The 26654-nt window shown below is 40.3% G+C and overlaps 1 protein-coding gene across 2 annotated transcripts in view; it reads right to left on the reverse strand.

Moving 5' to 3' along the window:
- The window catches only part of LARP4B (La ribonucleoprotein 4B), a 55923-nt gene extending 32297 nt beyond the window's left edge, over positions 1-23626 (reverse strand). Inside the window, exons 1-2 of one of the 2 annotated variants that reach the window (XM_079300611.1) lie at positions 23369-23626; positions 5108-5242 (exon numbers count right to left, since the gene is read on the reverse strand). In XM_079300611.1, the coding sequence (XP_079156737.1) occupies positions 5108-5188 (81 nt within the window). In that variant the 5' untranslated portion in view covers positions 5189-5242; positions 23369-23626. Of the gene's footprint in view, positions 1-5107; positions 5243-23061; positions 23198-23368 lie in introns of those variants that run through there. The other variant, XM_079300610.1, reaches the window with a different exon arrangement.
- Positions 23627-26654: the final 3028 nt, after the last annotated feature.

Consider the following 26654-nt stretch of genomic DNA (forward strand, 5'->3'; position numbering starts at 1 on the left):
CTACTTAAAAACTTCACAACTATTCAGAAAACTCCCTTATCAGGTAAACAAATATCCAGATTTTTCCCTTTGTGATTTAACCATTACTAACTCGTGCTTTCTAGAGAGGAGCTAAGTGTCTTTAAGAGACAGACCAGGGCAAAGTCCACTTTTCCAGTGCCTTAACAACCACTTCTCCTATCAACTAATGGAAAGAAAAGGGGTGAAGCAGTTCAGGCAAGCAGAAACTTATTCCAGTTTTCCCATACCCTTCTCATGTACAAAGGCACATTTGGTACTTGCTCCTTTGTTTTTATCTTAGGGTTCCAGGGATAATTTCTATTTTAAAGCAGCTGCAGTACATTCATTAAGTCAAATTTCTCAATGCTATTTATTGTGGGATCACAGCTCTAAAAAACAAAAAGGCAACGTGAATTTAAGCAGAAAATGCCACTCCTGTTATGCTACATCACCCGAGGCACATTCTGGCTAAGCTTAACACTGCCACCGACTTGAAAAGCACTTAACAGAGTTCATGCTCTGCTACTTCAGAGCCCAGCTCAACTGGGGAGTAAATTTTGTTATTTTGTTTTTTTCTCCTTTATTCATGCATATTTTAGCCCTGGTATATTCCTCATCTACTCAAAGCCTAAACAGGTTTTATGTCTCCATGAAACAAAAATGCTCTGAAGCAGCACTTTCATAACCTGAACAATTACTTTATTTTAATAGGTATTTAGTCCTATGTTCTGCACACACCTACACAGGAGGCAATAAGTCAACATGCTTATTAACTAAGTATACTTACCCACCTTTCATTTCTCCACATACCTATTCCTTGCCAAGGAGTAAGGGTTTATCCCAGATATTGCCTTATAGCCTAACTTTAAAAACAATCTAGAGTTAAAGTTACAATAACACAGGTCAAAACATTCCTCACAACCACTGAAATCTAACCTCCCTTATTCTTTTTCTATAATAAAGTAATGCAATGGTACCAAGTCCTGAAGAAACAGTGATTATACTGCACTTCCAGACCACACCTGATGCCATACCCATCACCAGTTAAGGGAACAGAGAAGAGCAGCATCACAACAGATGTTGCAGTGACACTACTGCAGACTTCTGGAAACAGCTGGTCAAATTGCTTAACTTTCCTCCAACATGGTTAATGGGCTGCTAAGAGTTTAAGCACACATTCTATACATTGAAATAATTAAACATGAGTATTAGAAGTCATCTACATGTATATAACTATTCTTATGGCCTATTCACTTTTCTTATGGCTTTAATCTAGAATACCATGACAGAAAGAGCAAACACCAACCAGTATTGATCCTTCTTGATGCTGATACTGTATATGTCCAGTTTAAAGTCTAATTCTCCCATTTCTTGTTTAAAACTAGTTGTGATCCCTTGAATTATTAAATACCATCTACTCATTACACAAACTGCTGTTTAACATTAAATTAGCACATACTGCATGCAATGCTGTGTATTGTCAAATGATCTGAGGATTATATGGTATACTGAATTTCCCTGAGCATATAGTCCTATATTAAACTAGTAAACCTGATTTCCTGTTCCTCTTTATTCTGAAGCTTATTTTTGAATGGGCTGCAAAAGGATTTCTGACCAACATAATCCAGCAGCAATAAGTCTGAGCCATCCTTTTATAGTACTTCCTAAGAAGAACATTTTGGGAAGTACAATTAAGTGTAATCTTTTGTAAATTTCTAATTATTTTTCCCCTGCTTGGAACAACAGTATGATTGAATTTGTATTTACAGTACCTGTAAGGACTGACAAAAATCAGTGTACCACACAGATTTGAATTCCCATTCCCATGGCAGCACCTGGTAACTATTCAGCTAGGGAAAGAATGAGTGATGCCAATATTGCAATCAGACAGCAAGTTTAAATGGCCTCACTGTAATATCCTGCACTGGAACACATATTTGCAGAACTTGTTGTCGCTTGATGACATTATTGTCATCATCCAAAGATACTTTCATATTTCCAGATCAGATCTTCAATTTGACTGATCAAGGAAAGAATTATTTTGTCCTTGGAAAGTGCGCTGAGAGGCCACACATTCAAATGTGAGCATGGCAGAGGAAGAGTTTAGGCTCAGCAAACAAGGAGAAAGACTGTGCATACCTTTAGCACTAAATGTCAGCTAAATCCTGTCTGGCAAAGACAGGACATACAAACTACCTCGACCATGGGATTTGCACCTTGGCCTCTTCTCTCAGAGTAACCTAATTTCTTCTAGCTGCAAAGAGTTACTATTGAAAAAGAAACACAGAAGTGAGTTAAAATGGAGTGAACCACTTCTTAAATGCTGACTTTCCTGGGTCCAGCCTAACAAGGGCATTCTCAGAAAGAGTAATTGTCAATCAAGATACAGTCTACTGGCAGATATTACCTGCAGTGACATCTGCCGACTTCTAAGTGAAGTTGGAAAAAATAGCACATGTAACTCCCAAAGCTAAGAAAGCCATTGAAGCTAAGAATGCTGGTATCCTCCAAGCTATGTACCTCCAATGTGTAAGTATAAGCTACTACTGACAAGAAATCCATGAAGATGCCAATTTCCTTCAAATGACTTGTGTGCAAAATTCTGCTGTTAAATACCACTAAAATCAGCCAAACTGGTTGTGTTAGAAATGAACCATACTAGATTTGTGACTGCTCTACATTATGCTTTAAATAGCACAGCTTCATAGCTACTTCAATGCAGAGGAAAAGTCTGTCTCCCTCACTCTGAAAAATGTTAGTGAACTGTGTATCTTTAAGCAGCAGCCCTGAAAAGTGATTTCTGAAGGGTTCCATCACAACATCAAAACCTTAATTTTAATTTAGTCACTACTGATTACCTATTCAACATTACTCACAGTAGAATGCCTTCAGTTTTGTTCTTGCCAAATAACAGAATGACTAAGCTGATAATTACAAAAATTTAGTTATTGTTCAAAGAGAAATAATACTTTATATAACCACTTCCGATTAAGAACTAGTATAATATCCTTTTTTACAAGATACACAAAAGTGAATCAAGATTCCCCATAAAAATTCTGCAACTTTCTTCCCAAACAAAAGCATTTGGACAAGGTATATTAAGAGATCCCAGTGGAACAGCACAGCCAAAACAGCTGGGAATGCAATTCAGCACATTCCCTGTAAGTCTATTAAAAACAACACTCCTAGAGAGCTCACTAGGTGCCATGGCAGGATGGCCCCATATAAAATGCACACTGAAGTAATGATCAGCACAAACATGCACCTATGTCTTTTTGCACTCTAGCCCTCTGATCTCAAAATAATTAAGACACAAGAAAAAGGACATGATTTTCACTTCACCTGAGTATGCACTTGCTAAAGGCAATAATAGAGTCAGGATTCCAGACATTTTTCTCCTTTCTATCACATTTACGGAAAGATGGAAGTCTCTTAATGATTTTAGTTTGCTAACTATTTCCTGCATTCTCTGAAGTTTTTCTCCAACTATAACCTTGTTCCCAGAATTTGCAATGAAGTCCTGAAGCATTGGCAAAAAACAACTTATGTATGCATGGCATTACAGAAGGGATCATTTTGAAGACAACTGTTAACAAAACATATTGGTAATTATGCTCATACAACAGAATGACTTTCTGATGCTGTGCATGTAAGACTATCATACTGGCATAACCTAAAGCCTAATAAGGTAAAGGTCTCATCTTTTTCAGATAAAGTATTCAGCAGAAGAAAAGCTTTAATCACAATAGAACAAATTATGTGAAATCTACCATTATTGCACTATGGATACATTCCAAGATACCGAAATTGACATCAGCCTTCTCTTCCCATGAAGAGAATACCAAGTATTTCTCCTGATATACGAATAAATGGTTATGTTCTCTGTCTCCAAATAAATTATTAAGATTTAAATAATTTTTTTAAAAAACAAAAGTTGTAGTATGTCAAATTATAAGAATTATTATATTATTATATATCCATACAAAGACTAATGAATTGCCTTTAATGCTGTTGAAATGCAGACAGTTCCAAGTCTTGAAGCAAATCTGCAAGCTGCTCTCACTCAAGTTTACACACTGGTTTACTGGCACTAATGCCCTGGTTACTGGGGGAAGAAAAAGCAAAAAAAGCCAGCAAATCTTGAAAGTTCAACCTTCAGAAGTATGAAAGAAAACCAGGTTGAATTTTTTCCTCTACTGGCAAATAAGTTAAAAAAAAAAAAATCACACCTGAGAAATGTTAAACAGAGAACTCGGGAAAAAAAAAAAAGGGGGGGGGGGCAGAGAGGAACAAACAAAAAGTGCACCAGCCTGCTTAGAAAAGAAAAGCATGAGTTTTTCAGAATGCTCCTTAGTGCTTGCTCCAAGCTAAGTTGGAAGCAGGAAATATCTGCTGCTTAGCATAGCACAAGCAAAATTCCTGACAGAATATACAATCAAACCCTTCAAGATGTCCCAAGAAGAAACATTCCTCCCAATATACAGTTAACACAGACAAAAATTTGAATAAAAAAAGAAGTCTTCAACCTTTTTGAAAATGTATGTAACATTTACTGCAACATATATGAACACAGTACAGTCTATGTATGATCTGCAGAAAGCTTCCCATCCAGCCACTCACTGGATCCTGCACAGCAGCACAGCAACAGTAGCACGTGCCACTTGGCACAACTGACTGAGCAAAATTCCTGTTACAGATTGCCAATTCCTGCTCATATGGGTTTGTGCTTTTTTCAATTACATGTACATACAAAGTGCATTCTCTGCATTTTCCTCACATGGTAAGGTGTGAGCAAGAAGCTAATTCAAGATTGGTGACACAGTTCCTGCACAGCCTAAAAAGCCCTGTCCCTTAAAGTGCAAACTGCCCTGTCTTGCAGTTTGTGTGAATCCCTCCACAGGGCTGAAGCAAAGTTAAGTTGAGGTCCCCAGTAGTCTGGAGAATTAACCACCTCCAACAGCTCTGTTCTGGCTGTTCCATGTTGCAATGCTGACTCAGCCAACTGTCTTCTAAAAGGTTCTGACGTACAATTTTGATGAAGACATAGTGAAAACACAATGTTTCACACAACACTTACACCAGGGGAACATGCAATTATAATACTCACTAGATGAGAACCGTCCTTAACTTCTTGTACTTGCTGCACCTGCGGTTCAGCCACAACTTTAGTGTCCTGATCAGAAGTCATGAGCTGTCTGCTTTTTGGCTGCACAGAGAGAACTTTACTGGTCACCTTTGTAAGCTGCAGAAATAAGAAGACAAAAGATTCTGTAAGTTGCTGTTGTTGAAATTCCAGAAAACCCGCAGCTACTCCAGACACGCCACCCTGATTCAGACCAAAGGTCCACAGAACCTCCACACAATATGGGATTATGCATCCAGAGAAAACATGAAATGAGGATAAAGCCACCTCACAGATACACTCAGCTCCCACTTACTGGCTGCCTTGGGATTACAGATGAACACCTGCCACAGCATTGGGCAAGGAAATTCCATTGGGGAAGTGTCTCTTGATTCTCACCTTAATTATTCAGACTGCATTTCAAACCTTCATACCACCTGGCAGACTCCACTCACTAAGAAGCATTTAGTCACAAGATAACCTTTCTTCTGTAAATACTTTGATGGTCACTTGATCTTTGCAAAATTTAAGAAGCATGTTACAACAGTTCTGCTGAGCTAATAATGCTCAACCACTTCTGCTCTATCATCCAAAAATATTATTTTATTTGATTAGACAAGTAAAAAACTCAGTAGAGTTGAAAATCTGAGTGACGTTGCTTTGAAATTTTATGATATTATTTAATACTGTTATTTTTAAAAGTCTTCAAAAAACAATAAAAGCTATTTTAAAGCATGGAAAAATCTCAAAATAAATATTAAGGTATGAAAAACAGGTTTTTTAAATTTTCATTTTTAATATTTTCATATTTAAAATTTTTATTATATTTTATTTATATTTAAATTGTATTTTTAGTTTTAGTTTTTTTATTAATATGGAAATTCCATACTGCATCTGTAACACTGCATGAGATTTATTGCCTTCAAGTTGCTGACACCAAACATGCAATCTCCTTAAAACGAAAATGTAAAGATTTGCAGCGCATGGAACTTAATGGTACTGTCCTATTCTTTAGGAACATAAGCTCCTTTTAGGCTACCTTAACTCCAAGACTAAAGTTAAGACTTTCTTTCAGTCTAGGGCCTTACAGCCTTTCATGGAATCTCCTTTACACTGTATTTTGAAGTGGACAAAAGCAAATGTCAAATACAACTGACTGAATCTATCTCCAAATTTTAAAAGAATTTGAAAAGGAAATTATTGCATTCAGCTATGAACTGATGCAAGCACCTGTATTACAGGATTATGCAAAAGATATTCTGTACACACAGCTGAGGAAACAAATACTCTGACATCCTCAAGAAGATGAACATTTCAGCTTTTCATGAACAGTTGCTTATCGCCTTGTGCTATTGATGTAAAGTCAGAACGAAAAATATGTTTTTAAAACAACCACACAAACTGTGTCCCTGTCACATTCTAAGACATTTATTTTCCTAACATTCTGCCTCTCAGCTTGGAATATAAACTACTTAAGGAAGAAATGGCACAGACAAAAAAAAAAAAATACATTAAACTAAAAAATGTTACACACAAATATACTCACAGGTTATATAACAAAGTCTGGAATTCATTCTGGATGTTTATATTTCATAAAATAACCAAAAATCCTCCTCAGGATGAAAGCAATTTTTCAAAAGCAGTATGAAACAACCAAACCCTGTGTAGCTCAAAGCCATGCACAGAAATATGTGGGCACATTAACACTCTGTAAAGTGTCTAAGCTTTTTGGAGAACTTCTGTTCATGTTTTTTTCTGTGTTTAGCCTTTCAAAATTTAGGATTTTTTTTTTTTTTTTTTTTTTTTCTAAAAAGAGCCCAAGACTCCTTACTTCATTTCAGGTTCACTGTATATAACCTCCACTGCTGTTCACACTAACCTTGGGTGTACAATTCAGTTCAAATTCACAAGCTAAAGACTACAGACAGACAAATATGTTTTAGTCAGCAATAGTGATATTTACTCAGCATTTTGAGCCCCAAATCAAAGTTATGGTACCACTTTACATCCTTCTGTCACCTACTTATCTCACATACTCCCATTTCCATTCCCTTCAGCCTGTCCAGAGCCATGCTTCTATCTCTTCTATCATCTGGTACATAGTGTTAGCACCAGAACTTTGTAAGCCTATAGATAAAGGAGGGAAGGGAAACAGCTAGGATCATGTGAATCTGTCAAACAAAAAGCAAAGTTCCACTACACATATATCCTTTAAAGTGCTAGCTGACTGGCAATCAAGCACAAAATAACCAGCTAAATAATTAATTCCAGCTGAAGACAGACAAGTTTTCAGCCAGCCTAACTACACACAACTGCAATGTGCACACTGCAACTTCAAATTCCTTGGGCAAGCCACCTGCAATTAGAACAGCATATCATTCTACTGCTTTTCAGAAGTCCCTTAGATGAGATTATGCAAGATGCTTATCACAGGCCAGGTCTAGATTGAAGCTCTAGGTGACTTTGCTTGCACCACTCAGACTAATAATCATATTCTCATTAGAGAATTCACAACATGGATTTGTTGTGATACACACCATACTAATAACACTCACCTTGTAAATGATTTCTTGTTTGCAATTACAATGTCAAACATATATATAAAGATATAAATAATATATATAAATATATCTCTAATATATTTATAACATTATGTAATATATATTAAGATATATTATATAATATGAATATATATATCTTTTAATATATAAATATATTACAAATATATTTAAGTTGAATTTTGATCACTAAGGATTAAAATGGCACTCCAAACAATAGCAATAAAGTAATTTGTTTGAAGGGGATAAAACCTGCTTTCAACCTCATGACTTTTATGGGCAAGCCATAAAAGACCCCAAACACAGAAGGAGGGAGCTTCTGTTGCAATTTTCTTCACTTAATACATCCCACTGCTACAAGTCTGCAGGTTGGCAAGTGCTCAGCAGCAAAATCCCACTAGTTGTGAGATACTTCAAAATGACTTCACATGCAGGGCTGTCCTGGAAAGTTAATGCCACCTTTTCTACTGTAGAGCTGCCACTTATTGGACTCCTAGAGAACAAAATCTACATGGCTGCAGAGTCCCATGACTATCATGTCAGAGAAAAAAAAGGCTGCAGAAAATGCAGTGATACTTCAGAAAAAGAAAACCAATAAAAATCATGGAATGTTAAAAGATCTCCATAGGATATGTTTCAGCATGTTTTTCATTAGTATTGATATATATTTTCATATAAAAGTTTATTTATACAAACCACAATCAATAGCTGGTAATTCTAGAAACCACAAGTATGGATACACTGTTTGAAAAAGTTTACAAGCTGAACTAGTGACAAGTTAAATGGAGCATTTTAATGCAGCAATAAAAATTATCATCCAACTGAAGAGTTAACTTGTCCATGACTCTAAAAGATATGGTTTACCAGTCAGCAGTTCAATGTATCTTTGCATAAATAAATGTTGCAGCAATAAGCAGGAGACATTGAAGAGAAAAATGCAAGCTGGCAAACCCGTTTGGGACAGAGACAGCAATACCTACAGCAGAACACTGTGCTATCACAATCAAATGACAATTTTTTTCATCACAGAATCACAGAGCAGTTTTTTAGTTGAAAAGGGCCTTTTGAAGGTCATTTAATCCAACTCCTCTGCAACAAGCAGGGACATCTACAACTTGATCAGATTGCTCAGAGTCCAGTCCAACCTGACCTTGAAAGTTTCCAGGGATGGTGCATCCACCACCTCCCGTGGCAATCTGTGCCAATGCCTCACTGATTTAGAAGCAACCATTAATTTCAATTCAGCAAATGAATATAGTAAATCATTGTATCCTTCTGGCTTGTCTTTTGGTCATCACAGAAGAATAAGTTCAGCAGCTTGAGAGTAACTGCTCTTCACTCTACTACAGACATTCAAATACTTATTTTGACATCTACCTATCCCAAGAGAAACTGTTTAGATTTTACTGAGACTTATCATAAGTAGTCCAAACTGGGTTTCTAAACAGGCAAGACAGAGAAGTTTAAAATAAAGCAGATTTCTTTAGAAATGGCACAATATTCAACTATGCTTGCTTTCCCCAAAACTGTAATACACTGCTCCATCTGCAAAACCAGTAATTGCAACAGCAAGGGCAGAAGTGCCTTATTATTAATTTTCTCATTAGTTTGAGGGTGATGGGGGCAGTCACCCTTCCCTTGTACAGATCTGTACCTGTGGACACCTGGTCAGTGGTTAACCTGAGGAATACCTTGTTGCTTGACCAGTCTACAACATACCACTCTGCAACATCCACAACCACCTTCACAAATAGAAAGATATGGAGTTTGTTTGGTGGGGGAAGGAGTTGATTTTTTAAGGGTTTTTTTTTGTTGTTGCTTGAGGTTTCTGAGAGGTTTTTTGGGCAATTTTAATGTTTTGGTTTTATGAAAGTTGACAGCATGGTTGTTTACTGTCAAGTACTTTCAAAACCATCTGGCTGCAAGAATCCCACCATTTCAGAAGATACCAGACACAAACCAGCAACAGCCTACAGGACGACTATGCAGATAAGTGCATACAACCACATGATCACTCTCTGCCTGGGTGCCAAGTCAAGCAGAGCTGGGACTGCTCTCATCCAAAAACCACACGTGTGTTAGCGTGGTGCCCACATCAGACTAACCTTTACACTGCATTTTAGTGCCAGTTTAGGTACCTCAGTATGGGCAGATTAATGTGCAACTGTCTGAAGGTATTTATAAACACACTGCATCCACGTGCACTACAACCTTGAAAACAGTTTGGAAAAGGCATCTATCTCCTTGATGGTTACACAGCAAGCAAAACCCCTACTGCTCTTTCTCCCTAGAGTGTAAGCCCCCAATCCTCCTGCTTTCATTAGTAGACATCTCCAACTTTTCTAATTCATATTCAAAGTGTGCTTTTCTGCAGACTGTTTCACTGTCTAGAGTAACTACAGACTGAGTAGCAGCATGCGTTCTCTCAATCAAATCAGTCACACAGATCTGTAATTTAAAAACATGCAAAACCCCAAACAATGCTCTAGGGCTGAGATCTTGCCTGCCAACTTTCAGTCCAGAGTAATCAGCCCTTAAAAAGAGATTTACAAATGCAAGTGCTGACAACTAACTTTCACCCTGCAAACACCATAAAACAAAAAAAGCTCACTAGAATAAAAGAACTTTTCACTGCTCTTCCAGCAAGTACAAACAAAAATAGATTTGAGTTTGGCTTTGTGCAGAATTCTTCCGACCAAACATTTCAGAAACTTTAAACACAGATTAAGATAAAGTTTTCACAAGGCTAATACAGAAATACACTTCAGTAACATGAGAAAGCTTAAAATGTTTTCCAAACAGAGGTGCATTGCTTAACTTGAGCCTCACAACAAACTTCCAGCTGCAAGCCAGAAATCCTCTTTCTACTATGAGAGAGAACACTTTCTCACCATCTACCACACACTCGTGTACCCATGAGGACCATGACACCACTGCAGAGGTAATCAGAGGTACCAGTGACCTCAACTCCAAAAAGTTTTAGCACCTGCTGAAGACATCACGTAGACATTGATATGAGAAACAAGAGATGCCTTTTCCAAGAAGATACTACAATTTTAATACATTAGCTCCTCTTTAAAAGAAGTTTAACTTTTCTTTATTAGTTTCACCAGCGTTGTGAACAGCCAAAGCATATGTAATATGTCAAGAGTTAATCATGTTCTCAGTCCCAGTAAAGGTGCCACCTCAGACACAGGATATATGGTTAAGCTTAAACAGCATCATCAAGAAAAACTGGAAAAACCCTAATCCTGAAAAGCTGGAAGTTTACCTCTTAGTGTCATAGACACTGATACAAACTTTCAATTTTCATCAGCTGCAGTTTCAGAATACCTTAAAAAAAAAATTTCAGGTGTTAAGAGTTGAGCTATCATCCTGTTGCACAGGGCACATGTTACCATTCTGTAGATGAATAACATCATCCAAGCTGTATCATGCTCACAGAGAAAACCTGTGACAGAACTCAGGCGTTTCCATCTTTCCCTTCAAAGCAGGAAATCAGTTTCTTTACAGAGCAGATTTGACAAGCAATTTAGCTTTTAAAGAATGGCATTATTTAAAATAAAATATAGTATGAAGAAGTTCCACTACCACAGCAGATAAAATAGCTGTGGATGAGAAATCTAACAACACCACAGTGTATCTGTTTGTGGCGATCTCCGCAATCATCACTGTGCCTACATCAGTTGTAAAATCTCTATTACACAACGGCAATTAAAAAGCTGACACGACATAAATATTTAGTCACAGCATGTGTCTACAGAAGTCTTGAATGCACTACTATTAAAAATCATCACAAGGTTCTCAATTTAACTGCTGATTAGCTAAACAGTTGGGGAAAAAGTTGAAAATTCACCTCTGGAGCTTAGTGTTTAGACTCAGCAACTTAGACAAGTCCGTCAGAGGAAGATTTCAAAATCTTCATCGTGCCAGCATGGTGACTGGAAAGTTATAGGTTACAAAAAAAACGGAGAAAAGTACCATAGGATTTGTTTCAGTTTTCTTTTCTGCCAAGAAAATGACTTATGCCCCAGCACTCTCCAGAATAATGCAACTTCTGCGTTCCTGAAGAGGAACATGGTCATAAGCACTGGGGGCAAATCTGCAACAGAACACTTGGCAGACCCAAGGCACTTCAAAATGCACAAGGCAATCAGAAGAACCTAAAACTTAATGCTCTACTTTATTAACATCCTTCAACAGAAAACACAAGCACAAATTATTTAGAGTTGCTGCTGCATTTACTTCACAGGTTTTTTTTTAATCTCTTCTGTTGTTTATAAGGTTGACAGCCTCCAAAATTGTTCTGAAATTCTGTTAATTATCCCTTAAAATTATCCCTTTAAGAAAAGCTGAAATAGTAAATCTTGCTATTTAAAAGGAACACTGCATTTCTTTATTTAAAGATTTATTAAACATTTCTGTGTGAGGCTTCCCAAGCAATTCACAACTCTCATCACTTACTGAGCATTCTTGCTCACACAGAAACCTATGCAATAAAGAGCACACTAGAACTGATTACTCTGCAAGTCTGGAAATCCAGATCATTACAGTAATTAGCTGTCCAAAAGATGCCAAGCAGCAAGTTACTAAACAAAGGTGATAAAATACCAAAGAAACCTGATACTGGTAAATGACAAGCATTCTGTACAGAGGCATATGAAAAACTCCTTTGGTGAAGAGCAAGAAAAATGGAAGAGGGTAAAGTTACAGTCTTAGCATCTCAAACAAGAAGATGATGTCAACAGTGCACAGAAGATAACAGGATTACCTCCATCAAAAAATTGTAATTATTAACATATTTGTATCTAGTCTTTTATGCACTGTATTTCAAATATATGTGCTTAACAAAAATGAAATAATTTCACAACACTCTATGATGTCTCAAAGAATTTCTGCAGCCCTCCTGCACACCAAGAAGCTTCACATGCAATTACTATCTGATGTGCACTCAAACATCACTCCAGAGATGGACCAAGAAGCCTGTGGACCACATTCTCCATAGCAATGCAATAAACCAGATGTTTAATGGTATATAATCTAACAAAAATATTACCATTTAAGAACACTAGGAATGCCTACCAAGCGGGAATAAGCCACTGGGAGGAAATGTTTATGCCTGATAAGAGTGTCATGGGCCTTGAAGACAAGAGTGATTGTGTCATGAGCAGTTTTCAGTCTGCTTATGGCTCCTTCTCAGTTTTCAAGTCTGAAGCAGCACTCTCCTGACTGCCAGCTGAAGCACATTACATTAAGAAACCCAACTCATTAATTAACAGGAGTTGCTTCATGTTGCACATCCATCACAAAGCCACAAGCTTGTTTTCCTCACTGTAAGTGGACTAACAGCACACACCCTGCAGGTTATTCATAAAGATATATATTTAATTTCTATTATAACTATCATGTTAGATAAGATGCTTATCAGATGATTTCAAAAGTACGAGACTTAATTAAAATTCATCTTTCAATTCTCTGATTTGTGCATTTTCTAAGAAACCCCTCAAATGGCAGAGTTAAATTCATAGTAGCTCAGCCAAATCATGACAATTCTGAAAAGAAAAATGGAATGCAAACTTAATATAAATTAATTATGAACATAGTTCTCCACAACCTTGTTCTCTCTTGATAAGCTGAATGTAGAATCACACATTCTACACTCACTACCAAAGCCTAGAAAAAGCAAAAAACATCTCACATTGAATGAAAAAGGTCTTTTAACTTTCTCAGGATAGAGATCAGGAATTTGTTACTCAAGTAAATTAGGTAAGTACCTCCAAGTATAACGATTTTCTACTAAAATGTTCCATCACTTGCCCTCCCTTGTATTTGTGAGCATTTGACTTCCTACCTCCCAGCTCTGGCACGACTTCATACTTTTCAGGACAGAAAACATCACCAGCAAGAACAGACTTCTCAATAAATTTGAGCACCCCCTTCTCCAGTTAAACAGAGAACTACACAGTAGTTGCCTCACAAGCACTTTATTTCTGTGACCACCAGAAGAGCAGTGAAGAGAGGACTCGAGCTGAATGCCTGGTGGCATTAATCCTTCTGTCCTGCTCTAGGAAACCAGAGGAACAGAGAACTGCAAACCAAATCCTTCAGTTCTGAGTGGAACTGAACAATTTAGGTCCACATCACTCTGTTGCTGCTGTTACAAAGCATCACAGATAGTTCCTAACAGCAATTTAAAACCAAAACAAAATAACTCCAAAATGAAAAAAGAAAGTAAAGCTACAGTAACATATCTGCAGGACTTTCACAACAGAAACCCCAGCAGATTGCATATCGCCTGTACTGAATTAAAGGGTGAAAGGACAGGCCAGTGCAAGCCACTGCTCTTCTGGCACTGAAATAATCAGAAAACTAATGAAGCCTAAATACAGGGCAAACAATGCTTTAAAGTACCTACAGAATGACAAGCTTGGAGTTGGACCCCACACTCTGCACAGCACTTCATATCTGCCTCTGCTTCCAAACTCCATTTGGAATACATTTGTTAAATGAGCCTAACCATAGAGGCAGACTAATTTTGCATATAATCTTCTAAAACCAGCCAGCCTAAATAATGCCTAAGTATATAAAACCCCCTTACGCCTAACATGGGTTAAGAGAAACTACAGGATGTGATGGAAGCTCCCTCCTTCTGTAAGACTTTTTCTTTAAGTAAAATCTTTTAATAACTGACTATGTTCTCATCAGAGGTATCACATATTATACTAATCCACTGCTCACATTAATTTCTTGAAACACTCCCATCCACCTGCATTTACCTGTTACATTTGCCTAAGCTACAAGGAAACAGTCTATGCTTGCAGTGTCCAGTGCAGTAGGATACTGATCAGCAAACACAAGACCCAGCTGAAGCAATACAAAGAAAAGTCTTGGTATTTTTACTAATATGCATAAATTTAACTGCTAAAATTGCTTACTTTCTGCATAGATATTAATTCTAGATGCTTTGGTAAGCATCTTTGATAAGCTAATTGCATTTTCTCTGAAAGTTAAAACTTCTCAGTAACTTCAAAGATCTTTATGCCAACAAATTAGCTGGGAGACTGTTCCAGGCTTTTAATATAATACCAATATTTAATACCAAATACTGCATACTGATCCAGAAATTAATTATCATTTTATGCAAATGTTAAATGATGGGAAAAAAATATGTAAAGCATCACAAAAATATGTTTCTAAATTTTAGCACAATCAAATACAAAAACTCACCTAAATCAACTATCATCATCCATGTTGCTTGTTTGCACTAATGTGATATGAGTCAAAAACTGCACAACACTTCTGTACACACAGAAAGCAGAAGAGAAATTGATTAGAAACAGTAAATTGAATTGGTGAGAAAATTCAAGCTTGGAGTAGACAGGGCAGCAGCAAATATCTGTTAGCATTAATGACTGGATTTCACAAAATATTGCTCATTCCTGTACTATATTTAAATAGTCAATACAGAACACTACATGGTAGCTTAAACTCTTGAACTCTTAAAAAAGGCCTGTATTGCTCTTTCCCACAGCCAACCAAGACATTTCATGAAGAGATTAACTTGACTATCAGAAAACAGAACTATGATCCATTTCATTCAAACTATTCTTTGTTTTGACAAACATCTTATTTCTAGCAGGTAAGTTTACTTTGGCCCTCTGGACACCAAGACTGCCTCATCCTACCAGACCTTCTCTGAATTCATGCACATATGAGGAATTATTATGCAAAGATAATATCTTGCATAAGAATGTATTTTCTTTGTTTCCCTTCCTTCCTCACATAGCTGGCCTGCTCTCACATAACCAATGAGGTAAGGGGTTTTTTTTCTGGTGTTTGCTTTTCTTTAAAGTAGTTATTGAAAGGAAGTATGAGATTAATTTTCCTATTCCTCTGCTGAAGGAGGCAACAATTAAGCATGCTAAGAGCTCAGACAGAGCAGTGAAGTTTACGGATTCTGTTGCACTTTCACTATGAGACATTTTCAGTCTAAGACAAACTGACTCCTGACTTGGAGTGAAAACTAGAAAGATTCTGAACTTTGCTGGATAACATACTCGTCAGCATCTCAGCATGTCAGGCTCACTATAAGTGGACCTGTCATTTCATAAATTTTGTTTGTTTAACAAACCAACTGCCAGTTCTACAGTATTTTACTAGTTGCTTCAATTTTTTAAAGCTAAGAGGCAGCAACTGATGGTCTATTTGGCTTCACCCAGTTCTTCAAAGAACCACTAAATCTTCAAATGCTGTAACACATGACAAGGTCCCAGGAGGTTTAACACTTCTTAGAGGGAACAAGTTAAATATTGTGCATGAAGAGTGTCAGTTTGGCAATGCTGGGAACAACGAACTTCCTTGTTTCAATTACTGAATGTTCCTCCTCATGATTTACCAACACCAGCTCTAAGTTTTCCGCATTCTTCACTGCACTGCTAGCCAGAGAGTGGCTGAGGCACTCACAGCCTGCCTCTGACTCTAGGTGGGACACTTGGCAAAGGCAACAACTAACCAAGCTCTGATAGGCAGGATTCTATGAACATCATCTTCCTCAGAAAAATTCCAAAATTGGTAGAAGCAAATGCAGTATTTTATGATTAAAGACAAGATTAAAAACACCACTCAAAGCTAGCTATAGGATTAATATTTAGAGCAGTTCCAAAGGTGAGGTTAGAAGTCTGCCCTTCTTTAACAGATCTTAATAGTCTTATCTTAGAATACTGATATTACTTGGATTCCACATTTCAAGTCTGCAGTGTTGCACTTAAGCAAGAGGAGGTCAGAAGCTGCATTTGGAATTTCCAAGACCCTTAATATTTTTAGTATTCTGAATTATTATTTAAGGCACACATGTAGCTTCAAAGCTGATTTGCCAAGTTCTTTATCACGACATTCTGGGACCATACAATAAATTGTTAATTCAGGGAAGCAGAAATCTAACACAAAGGATCTCAAATTCAAACACACATAGAACTAGAATTCTGGAAAAGATTCGATGCAAACCAATGGGACAACCACTATAGTCCTCCTGGAATATATCTTCCCTCACAATAGGCCTGAGAAAACTAAGAGAGAAAAGGATCTATACCTACATAAAGTGAAGTGAGAGGTAAGATGTTGATCATTCCAGTGATAAGCAAAAAGGTACAGTGACAATTTTTGTTCCAACATGAATATATACAGCAATCCTTGACAATGCAAAGACTACTTCAAGAAACAGTCATTCTGCAAAACAAACAGCTTGGGATGAACTCCCCTCAAGTTCTGGGGTTTTTTTTCAGATGACTTGAAAAGCATTCATTGACCTAAAATGTCAGTTTAAGTTTTGAAACATGCTCAGGACCAAATCTAAAATTTAACTACTTACAGAAGAAGCATCATTTAACTTTAAGGTTTTGTAAAAGAAAAGGAAGCTAATGTTTTTTGTCAATGATATTTTATTAACCTCTCCACCAAAAATAGAAATTAACCCAAATAATCCAGTCATTTTAGTATTACTTCCTCTTTTAATAAAGGCTACTATCCTCCATTACAGGCTTCACCGAAACCAGAAGCAACTCTTGCTTAGTTTTAAAACACTGTATGAAAGATTATCACCTCCTGGGTGCACATTTGTTCACAGCTAAGGCACCCCACCTTGCTAGAGTATCACTGTAATCAAAACTACTGGTAATTCAGGTTTTGACTCACAGTTAAAGGATGGACTGCCAATATTTTAGCTTGGATTTAATGATAATAATCCTTCCTTGCAAGGCAAAATAACTGGGCACAGACCCTTCTAAAAATTCCTCTGATTCCTTGAATCAGGCAGTCAGAATACATAAAGTTAACTAAGAAAATTATAATCATAAAAAATAGACTATTTGCAGCTAAGCTGCAACATATGTTCATTAAAAAGAATCCCTTCCCTTCTTTACAGAATGATTTTTTGGACATTTATTATGAAGAATTTGACAAGAAGCTTTAAATGTGAGCAGGGACACAAACCCAAGATCTGGGAGACATGCCAATGTAGACAATGATATTCTGACCAAACTGTTTGCCTTGCTGCTTTAAACAGCAACATGGTGACCATTTTCTGTCCCCATCCGTTGGGCAGCAACAAATTGAATGGGCATGAAACTCCAAGATAAGACTGCAAATTCTGCACACACAGGTAGCTCAGCACTTAAAGTAACCATGCCCCAGTACATTCTTCATTTTTGCTCTACTTTTTAATTCCTAAAACAAGAATCAGAAACCAGGAAGATACATCCAAACATTTGAGCATAAGCCCTCAGCACTAGGGTATGGAAAAGCAAGCTACTTTGGACATTGGCCTGTTGATTCATCAGTTCCTTGTTTGAACAACAGTCAGAGTCAGACTCTGTTGTGGGGCAACCTGTGACAGCATCACAACCTGTGAAAATACGCACATGGATACCAACAGTGACCGAAAACAAAACCATAAAGCTGCCAAAAGACATCACTGTAAAGCTTTCAAACCTTTCATTAAGTCTCTGCCAAATGAGATTTATGTTTTTTTTTTTTTTCTCAACATAGTTACTATTTCACTAATATTTTGTTTCTTGGGTTTCTCTGTCAGATCACTGGCATCCTGTAATTATAAAATACTTTACTTGAAAACAGACTGCAGAACATTAGATCTGCTGAGAAACACTGATAAACACTTTTAATAAAATAAGAGAAATCTCCACAGTGTTTTAAGCAAGTTTGCAATTCCACTTACAAGATGGATGGAAGTCCACCTTACGAACAGTACCAATGAAGTATTCACTATTGTTGCTGACTTCCAGAAGTCAGGAGGGGAGGGTCCATATGAGGCTGAGAGGGAATTTACCCATCCAAAGGGAAAATATTGTTTAGATACTTGTGCAAAAAAACCAAGAGAAATCTAAAAGCAAAATAAGGTGATACAGTATTTAGATTTCCAAAGAGCCCAGCATAAGCTTTACATAAAAAAACTGTAAATTCTTCACACTGAAAACTCAGTGTATTTCTGAGCATATTGCATGTGAAATTCTGATAGCATCTGAAGGTGTAATTTCCGAAGTCAGTATTGCCAGTGTTTGCTGTTTTCAATAATGAAATGATATTGGCATTTTAGAAAAGAATCCCTAACAGATAAAGTAATTGTGTCCAATACATCACAGGCTACAACAGTAGACAGATGCCTATACATTTCTACAGACATCTATATTTCTATCTGTATGTTCAATAGCCCACAACTCAAAGCTGTGTATATCTGCCACAACCTTAAATACACCTACACTGTGCTCGATACATCTGTAAACATAGAGGCAATCCAGAATAAACCTTTACTGTAGGATATGCTCTCTGGGACACCAGCTCCTTACACGCCAACAGCCTTATGAGAATAACAACAGAGCTGCTGGAAGTGCAGAGGTGGCAATCCATTCAGCTTATGAACAACTGATTCCTTTTGTATTACATCATTCAACTACCCATTAAGGAGCTGGACTGACAGGATCCAGAATATGCATAGCCCAGCCCTCCATGGTAAACGAGAGCGTTGAAAAGATTAAGATTCAAAGAAATTGGTGATTCATCAGGGTGTCAAAACTGCACTTCCCCAATTCCCGGCAATGTTCTAGGCCAAGCAGCTAGCCACATATTAGTAACCTCTGTCAGACTTCCAATTTTGGAGTTAATTGCTGTTCCTGAAACACATACCCAGACACAAAATACCTGCAGCAGCACACATCACAGAATGAACACTGTCACAGCTATCCTAATCGCACATTTATGCTGCATTGTAGTCACACCTAATTTAAGCACTCCAAAGCGCCTTTGTTGTCAGCAGGTATTGCTCTGCAGCACCTGCCTCCAAATGGGGGGACACCCCCTTTAGAAAGGGTATGGAACAGCTACACACACAGATGTGAAAGATCAATGATTTCAGAAATCCTTGGCTCCATCACATCACCAAATTTAGGTACCACCAGCTGGGAACCAATTAACAGAAACCGTTTCTATCTCGAAATACTTTTATAGAACTTGAGTAGATGAATGGGTGGAACAGAAATCAACTGCTGATCTCCCGTTTCTAACAAGTTCCTCAAACTTGTTGGTTGTAGACACATTTTTATCATTAGAAAAGTAATATGCTTAAAGAGAAAGAAAGAGATTTTTGGCATAGCAATGGGTCTTCTTTACTTATCCAGTATTCACAGTACCAAAACACTTTTTGATCAGGTGAAATATCACTCAGTTTTATATTCAGAAAAGCTGCTTAAGAGTGCTATTTTTTGTGTTTTATCGTTATGATACACTAGCTCGCCTTGAGTTTAGCACAGAGGAGTTAATGCACAGGAAAAGAAAACAAGAGCTTTCCCAACGTGTTAGTTTGAAAATACAAATACAGTTAGAACTGGTGCCTTTAACAAAGCACAACATAACTCAAGTGGAAGAGGGTGTGTGTGTGTGTATCTTCTATTTTTTGAGGATGACAAACTTTGGAAAAGTGCTAGTTTTATGCTGTATATCACTTTCCCCTCCCTAATTCAATTACTGGCTTCCATGGTGAAATCCACCGATCTAGATTTGGTATATGGACTAAAATCATGCTATTGATTTCACCATGTGCAGGCCTTACTTCCAGAACAACATTGCTTAAACAGCTTTCCAGGGCCTCCACTACAAGAGTAGTAGTAGTAGCTTTTATTCTCATCTTCTACACAGCTCTCCACACATGATGGCCTCTTTCAAAACTGCAGGGAGAGGGTTAATTTTCTTTCTTTCTTCCTGTTTTGTAACATCCTGTCCTTCCTACTCATACCTGTGTGCCCATTCAGAATGCAAATGCAGGAGACTTCTAATACTCCTATTAGCCAAGTGTCACGTGCAGTGTTACAGGCAGGAAAAAAAATGCAGCCTGAGATTATTTTCTACAGGTATGTCTAAGATTTAGACAAACCTATTGTCCAAGAATGTCATTTTGCTAGCAAATGCTTAGAGGAACACAGAACTTTGTAAACCACGCTCATTACACCTTACATCATGTAAGTTTCTCACATGTGTGCGTACACGCACACACACACAAATCACACTCCCAAAGCTTAATCTTCTCCAGACTCCAGAATACATTTCTTTGCTTGCTTCATCTCTTCCTGCCAGTGACAGCCTTCCTGACACTGCATTTGTGAGCTACCTCCACAGCCACCTTCACACCTCCAAGGCAAGAGTGCTCTTCTTCAAGATCAATAAGCTGCGGCCTTGGCAAAACCTGCTCCTTCCAACACAGGCACAAGAAAAGGCAAGTCAAGTTCTTTATGTGCTTATTTGTGTGCCTTACCTGTTAATTTACGAGAATGTGAATGCCTGATGAATATATACAGACACCATGGAATTAAACATTAATAGCACTGAAGGTCCTAAAAGCCACCTAGTACCCAGTTTTAAAAAAAATCAAACTGATGGAACACATCTAAACCTTATTACTTTGTTTTTCCTAACTCCGTTTTCGCTACCTTTAAGCTGTCACTTTATATTTGTCATGCACTATGGTCACAAACATGCCTTTTCCGTGTCTAGCATGTGCATTTTGTGAGGTAATGTAATAAATATTTAACAAAGAGTTTATATTACCATGCCAATTAAGCTCTCAACTGATTTAAAGCCAAAGCCGCTGTGAGATATGAGACTTAATAAGAGACGCATCAACAGATCAGCACAGAACATGTAGATTAGGCAAACCTGACTGTATTGACTTTGCATTTCAGTAAATAAGCCAAAAGTTTAACCTCACCAATCGAAATAAAACATCAGAAACTGCCTACATGGTTTCTCAAAGAATCCAAAACCCCCAAGCCCCCATAACTGCCTCCAGTTCCAGATCTTCTGTTCTACTCTATAATGAAACAGATTTAAGATACAGCCCCACATCTAAGCAATATATATAATAAATATATATCACTCATTAGTACTTTCTATGTGTATATTGGCACTAAAGCCAGACACAAAAAATTACCAAGGCAGCATATACTTGTGCTGACACCTTTATTCCCTTACAGATTTTTGTGTGTAAATGGGTAAGAAAAAAAACCAGAAAAAATTACAAGGTAAACAATTCAATCTAACCCAGAACATTGTGTCTGCTTAAGGACCCAATTACATACAATTGTTTATCAGGGAATATGCAAGAGATCAAATGTTTTCAATGAATTCATTTAAGCACAACTTTTACCTCCATTTCAATAAAGATTATTTTTCCCCAAAATGTAAGACCAGTTAAATGTAGCAGAAATTGTGGCTTCCATATAAAGAGCATATACACATAAATAACACATCTAGAACAAAATTTTCTGTAGACATTATACATAAAATATATACTGTTTTTTAAATGTGCATTATCAGGCCTCAGCCTAGTTTTCACCTCCCTTTCACTTCTCACAAAAAAATTCAAAATATAAAAATATTAATGCTGTTGTAATAGCTAGAGGGATTAAGCTGATTAGCTTCATATCTTGAGAACTGACTTGAAGAAATGCTAACAAATCAGCAGGGAGAAGTGAAAGTTCAACTGATAAAAAGTTACCAGACCAGAATCAAAACCCAAGAGTTGTGAAATCCCAGCAAGTTGAAAAAAATACAACATGCTTTGACCTTTGAGAATTTATCCAATCTGTAAAAACCAGATAAGTTCGACATGAAACTTCAACCACAAGACAGAACCTTACAATAGCAATCCTTGAGGCAGTACTTAAGAAAGATTCCTTCTCCAGTTTTACTAAGGATTCAGAGGCCAACAAAACTAGGCCAGAGACAAGACAGAATCGGAAGCCAGAATTCCCATGGTTTTACCCCAACAGTGACTCAAGTTTAAACAGTGGTTTTGAAACCAGCTCTCTGTCTGTGTGGCCACAGGCAAGTCTTAACCACTTTGCCTCAATTCGCTTACCTGCAGAATAAAAATAATTATACTTATCTGCCACACAGGAATCTCAATACAACAAACACTGTTTGGCAAGTGCACATCTGTTTAAACTGTGGACAAAGCTACGTAGTAATTTTGAGCACCTGGACAAACTGAAACCGAGAGTGAAAACAACTTGGCTGCAGCAGCTACCGAAGGCCCAACAACAACCGAATGCTGGTGGCAGCGCAGCGCTGCGCGCTCCCGCAGGTGCTGCTGTGCAGCCCCGGCCCGCCGGCCATTCCCCGGCTCAGGACACGGCTCGCGGGGAAAGCCAGCGGCGCGCCCGCAGCCATGGGCCGGGGGCCGGCACCGCCCGCTGCTCCGGAGGGTCCCGGCCGCCCATCCGCTCCGGGCGGGTCCCCCCGGCGCTCGCCCCTTCCCGCTGGCCCCGCGGCACACGCGGCTCTCCCGCAAGGCCCCGCCGGCGCGGGGGCAAAGCTCACCCGCTGTGCCCGGGGCGGCGAGGCCGCGCAGCGGGAGCGGCCCCGGCGGCTCGCCCGCCCTACCCCCGCCGGCACCGCGGCCCCGAGCCGGGATCCTCCTCCTCCCTCCCGTCTCTCCCCCGGGAACCGCCTCGGGTGGGAAGATGGCGGCTCCGGCCGCCTCCCCGGTGCGAGGGGGCGGCGGAGCGGGGGGCGTCGCTCCCCCTTGGGCCCCGCCATCCCCCCGCACCGGGAGATGCGGGTGCGGAACGGCCCCGGCGGGCGCCGCCGCCCGGAGGGCGCGGGCCGGGCGGCCCCTCGCACTCACCTGTCACCAACAGCCGCCGCCGCCCTCGGGCCGGGGCTCGGCGCGGGGGTCACGGGCGGGCACGGGGAAGGGGGGAGGGCTCCGCCGGCGCGGGGCCTTTCGCTCCTGTCGGGTTCCCGCGGGCGCCGGGGCCTCTCGCCGCGCCGCCGCCGCCGCCGGGGCCTCGCCGCCGGATGCCGTGAGGAGGAGAGCGGAGCGCGGGGCGGGGCCGAGGGGGCGCGGGCGGCGGCAGCGCCGGGGGCGGGCGGGGCGGGGGGGGGGCGCGGGGGGGCGGCGGCGGCTCCGGGCCCGAAACGTCTCCGAGCCGAGACTCAACCACCCGCTCGCATGAGAGACCCGCTTCCGGCTCCCGGCGGAAGTCCCGCCCCCGCCGGCGGAAGGGATTGGCCGGCGCCGCTCGGCCGGGCTCCGCCGCGCGTGGATTGGCGGAGCGGGGAAGGGGGGAGGGGGCCGCGGCGCGCGCGCGGCGTGTGACGCGCGGAGCGGCGCGTGAGGCGCCTGACGTCACCCGCCGCGAAGGGGCGCGCGGGGGTGGGGCCGGCGCCGCCCGCCCCCCGCTCCCTCTCCCGCAGGCGTTTTGTCTCTTCGCTCTCGCCGTAGCCCCGCCGGGAACTGGCGGGAAAGGAGCGGGGAAAGGGAAGAGAAGGGGGAAGGGAAGAGGAAGGGAAGGGGAGGGAGGAGGAAAGGGAGGCGGAAGGAAGGAAGGAAGAAAGGAAGGATAGGGCAGGGAAGGGCGGGTCCCGTCTGAGGTCGCTGTCCCCGCGTGTGTCGGGGGCACTGCCAGCAGCCCCGGGCAGCGCGGACCCCCTGCGGTGTTTCGGGCGCCTGAGGGCAGCGGGGGCTCTGTGCCTCGACACAGGGCACGGTGTCGCCGTCTGGAACGCTGGAAGCAACGGGAGGGACCGGGTGCCCGTGTGAAATGACCGCAGAGTGTCCCAGCTCCTGCTACAGCAGCTCCTGTGGAGAAAAACGGAGCAGTTGTGGCTGAAACGGAACTGATAAATGGGAAAAGTTTAGGATAAAAGTATTTAATGACAGAGCCTTGTGTTTCATGTGGATTATGAAATCCTGGAGAGTGTTGTCTGATAGAAGCACAGAATGGTTTGGCCTGGAAGGCACCTTAAAGTTATTTATGATGGAGATGCAGCCCCCCTGGGCAGGGAACCTCCCCAGCCCCGGCTGCCCCGTCAGCCTGGCCCCGAACGCTCCCGACACAGCATCCCCCGCTTCTCCAGAAAATGCATTCCACTGCCCCAGCACTCACACCGTCCATTGCGGGGAGGAGGAGGCAGAGGGCTGAGGAACAATGCTGCGAGGACAAGGGCTGCAGCAGGAGGGATTGTTGTGTTGAGCGGGACCCACACAGTGCTTCCCTCCAACACAGAGTTCCAGTCCCCACAGAATGGCCCCTCCCTGCCGCTGCCAAGGCTTGACAAGCAAAGAAACTGCTGGGAAGTACAAATGCGTTTTGTTTTAAGGTGCTTGCTTCCTCCTAGGCTGGAGATTGTCAGGCTGGATTGAAAAACGTGCATGGGAAGAGAAGGGAATGCACAGAGAGGGAGGCACGCAGGGGAAGCACAGGATGTTCTGTTTGGAACATGAGGGACTTTTGCCAGAGGTAAAGTCCCTGTAGGACTCTTCCAACTTCTCAGCCTCAAACTCACTCTTCCCAAGCTGAGCCCCACAAGGTTCAAGAGTTCTTTTGTTTAATCAAAGAACAAACAAGTCTTGTCAAACAGTTCTAGTTATTTAGTACAGATCATCATCTGTTTTTAACTACAGCTAATTAGGTAAAAGGAAAAAACTCCTGCTTTCCTCTTGGGACTTAGAAGGGGAAAAAAATGTCTAGAAAGGATCATCTTCCCCAGCTGCTCCCAGTCCTCAGGTTGTCTTCTACTTCAGGTGTGGCAAAACTACATCACATTACAACCAGTTGTCAGTAGTCATCTGTACCATGCATTGCTGCCTATCTGCATCTCAAAATATCCAGATAGGACAATCCAGTTTTTAATCCCTACTGATAAGATTCATATTCCTGCCTTCCAGGTATCTGCTAGAAATTCCCATAGAGGCAATAGAGCAATTAGAAGACCTATTTTAAGGACACCCAAGCACCCTTTGGAATTATTTTTGTGACAGTTTTAATGTTCTTGACGTTACTGTATTGTTCAAAATCCCTTGCTGGTAGGGGCAATAAAAAGCATCCCCATGCCTGGAATGAGCTCAGACCCTCTTGGGCACAGAGCTTTGCTGTTCATTGAGGGAAGTGCATCTCAGTGCTCACTCTTGGGGATGTTTTCCATAGTAAGTAGTTTCACTTTTGCAGAATTGTCATAAGGAAAAAGCCCTGAGCAGAGGAAGACAGGTGGGCTGGAGCTTGGTCAGGAAAAGGAATAAACCAGCTTTAAGAAAGGAAGTTCAGGAGGACAGACAGTACCTCAAGCAGTGCAGGGATGGTTACTGATCCATTAGGTGGTCACCACATAGCTGCTGTATAAACAATTGCTTAAAAGTCTAAAACAGTGAGGAAAATTATTTTTCCTAATTTTTTAAAAAATTTATAAGGGAGTTCAATATATTTTTTTTAATGCCAGACCATTTTTCAGCAAATTGCTGTACTTTTCAAGAAAAGGGGAAAAAAAAAAAAAAAAAGAATGGTCTGATTTTAACTCTCAAACATATCCTTGTTCTTGAGGGGCCTCAAAACTGTTTACCTCTTTAGGCATGCAGTCTTCACATCTCCCCAAGCTGTATTCCCATACAACACTTGGTGAAACACTTTTTCTGGAAAAGTAGTAAGAGTTTTCTATCTGACTGGGCCCCTTCTGATTCTCACTGTGGGGAATGTAGAACTTAATCTCTAAAAATACTTCAATTTTTTTCATGGCATACTGCTGAGATCAAAGAGGTTTGATGTTTTCCTTGGTGCCCTGGTAGCTGAGGAGTGTGTACCCAGATAGGAGTGAAATGTTACAGATTGACAGTGGATGCTGTGTGTGGTAGTAGAAACTATTCCTGTTTCTTCTCCATCTCATACTCAGCAGTCAGGAGAGGGTGCACCTCTGAAGGAGCAATGTTCAGTTGGACCATTAGTCCAGAAAAATCAAGCAAGATTAGACTAACTAATTGTTTTTTCCTTGATCTATGGTCAATCAGATATAGAAAGGACTATGTAAATTATTTCTCAGTATGCTAGTGATACATTCTTAAAATTATACTTTAATCTGGAGGAGTCTCAGGGGGAACCTCATTGCTGTCTAAAACCCCCTGACAGGAGGTTGTAGCC

Source organism: Erithacus rubecula (genome assembly GCF_903797595.1).
Source record: "Erithacus rubecula genome assembly, chromosome: 3".
Classification (NCBI taxonomy): domain Eukaryota; kingdom Metazoa; phylum Chordata; class Aves; order Passeriformes; family Muscicapidae; genus Erithacus; species Erithacus rubecula.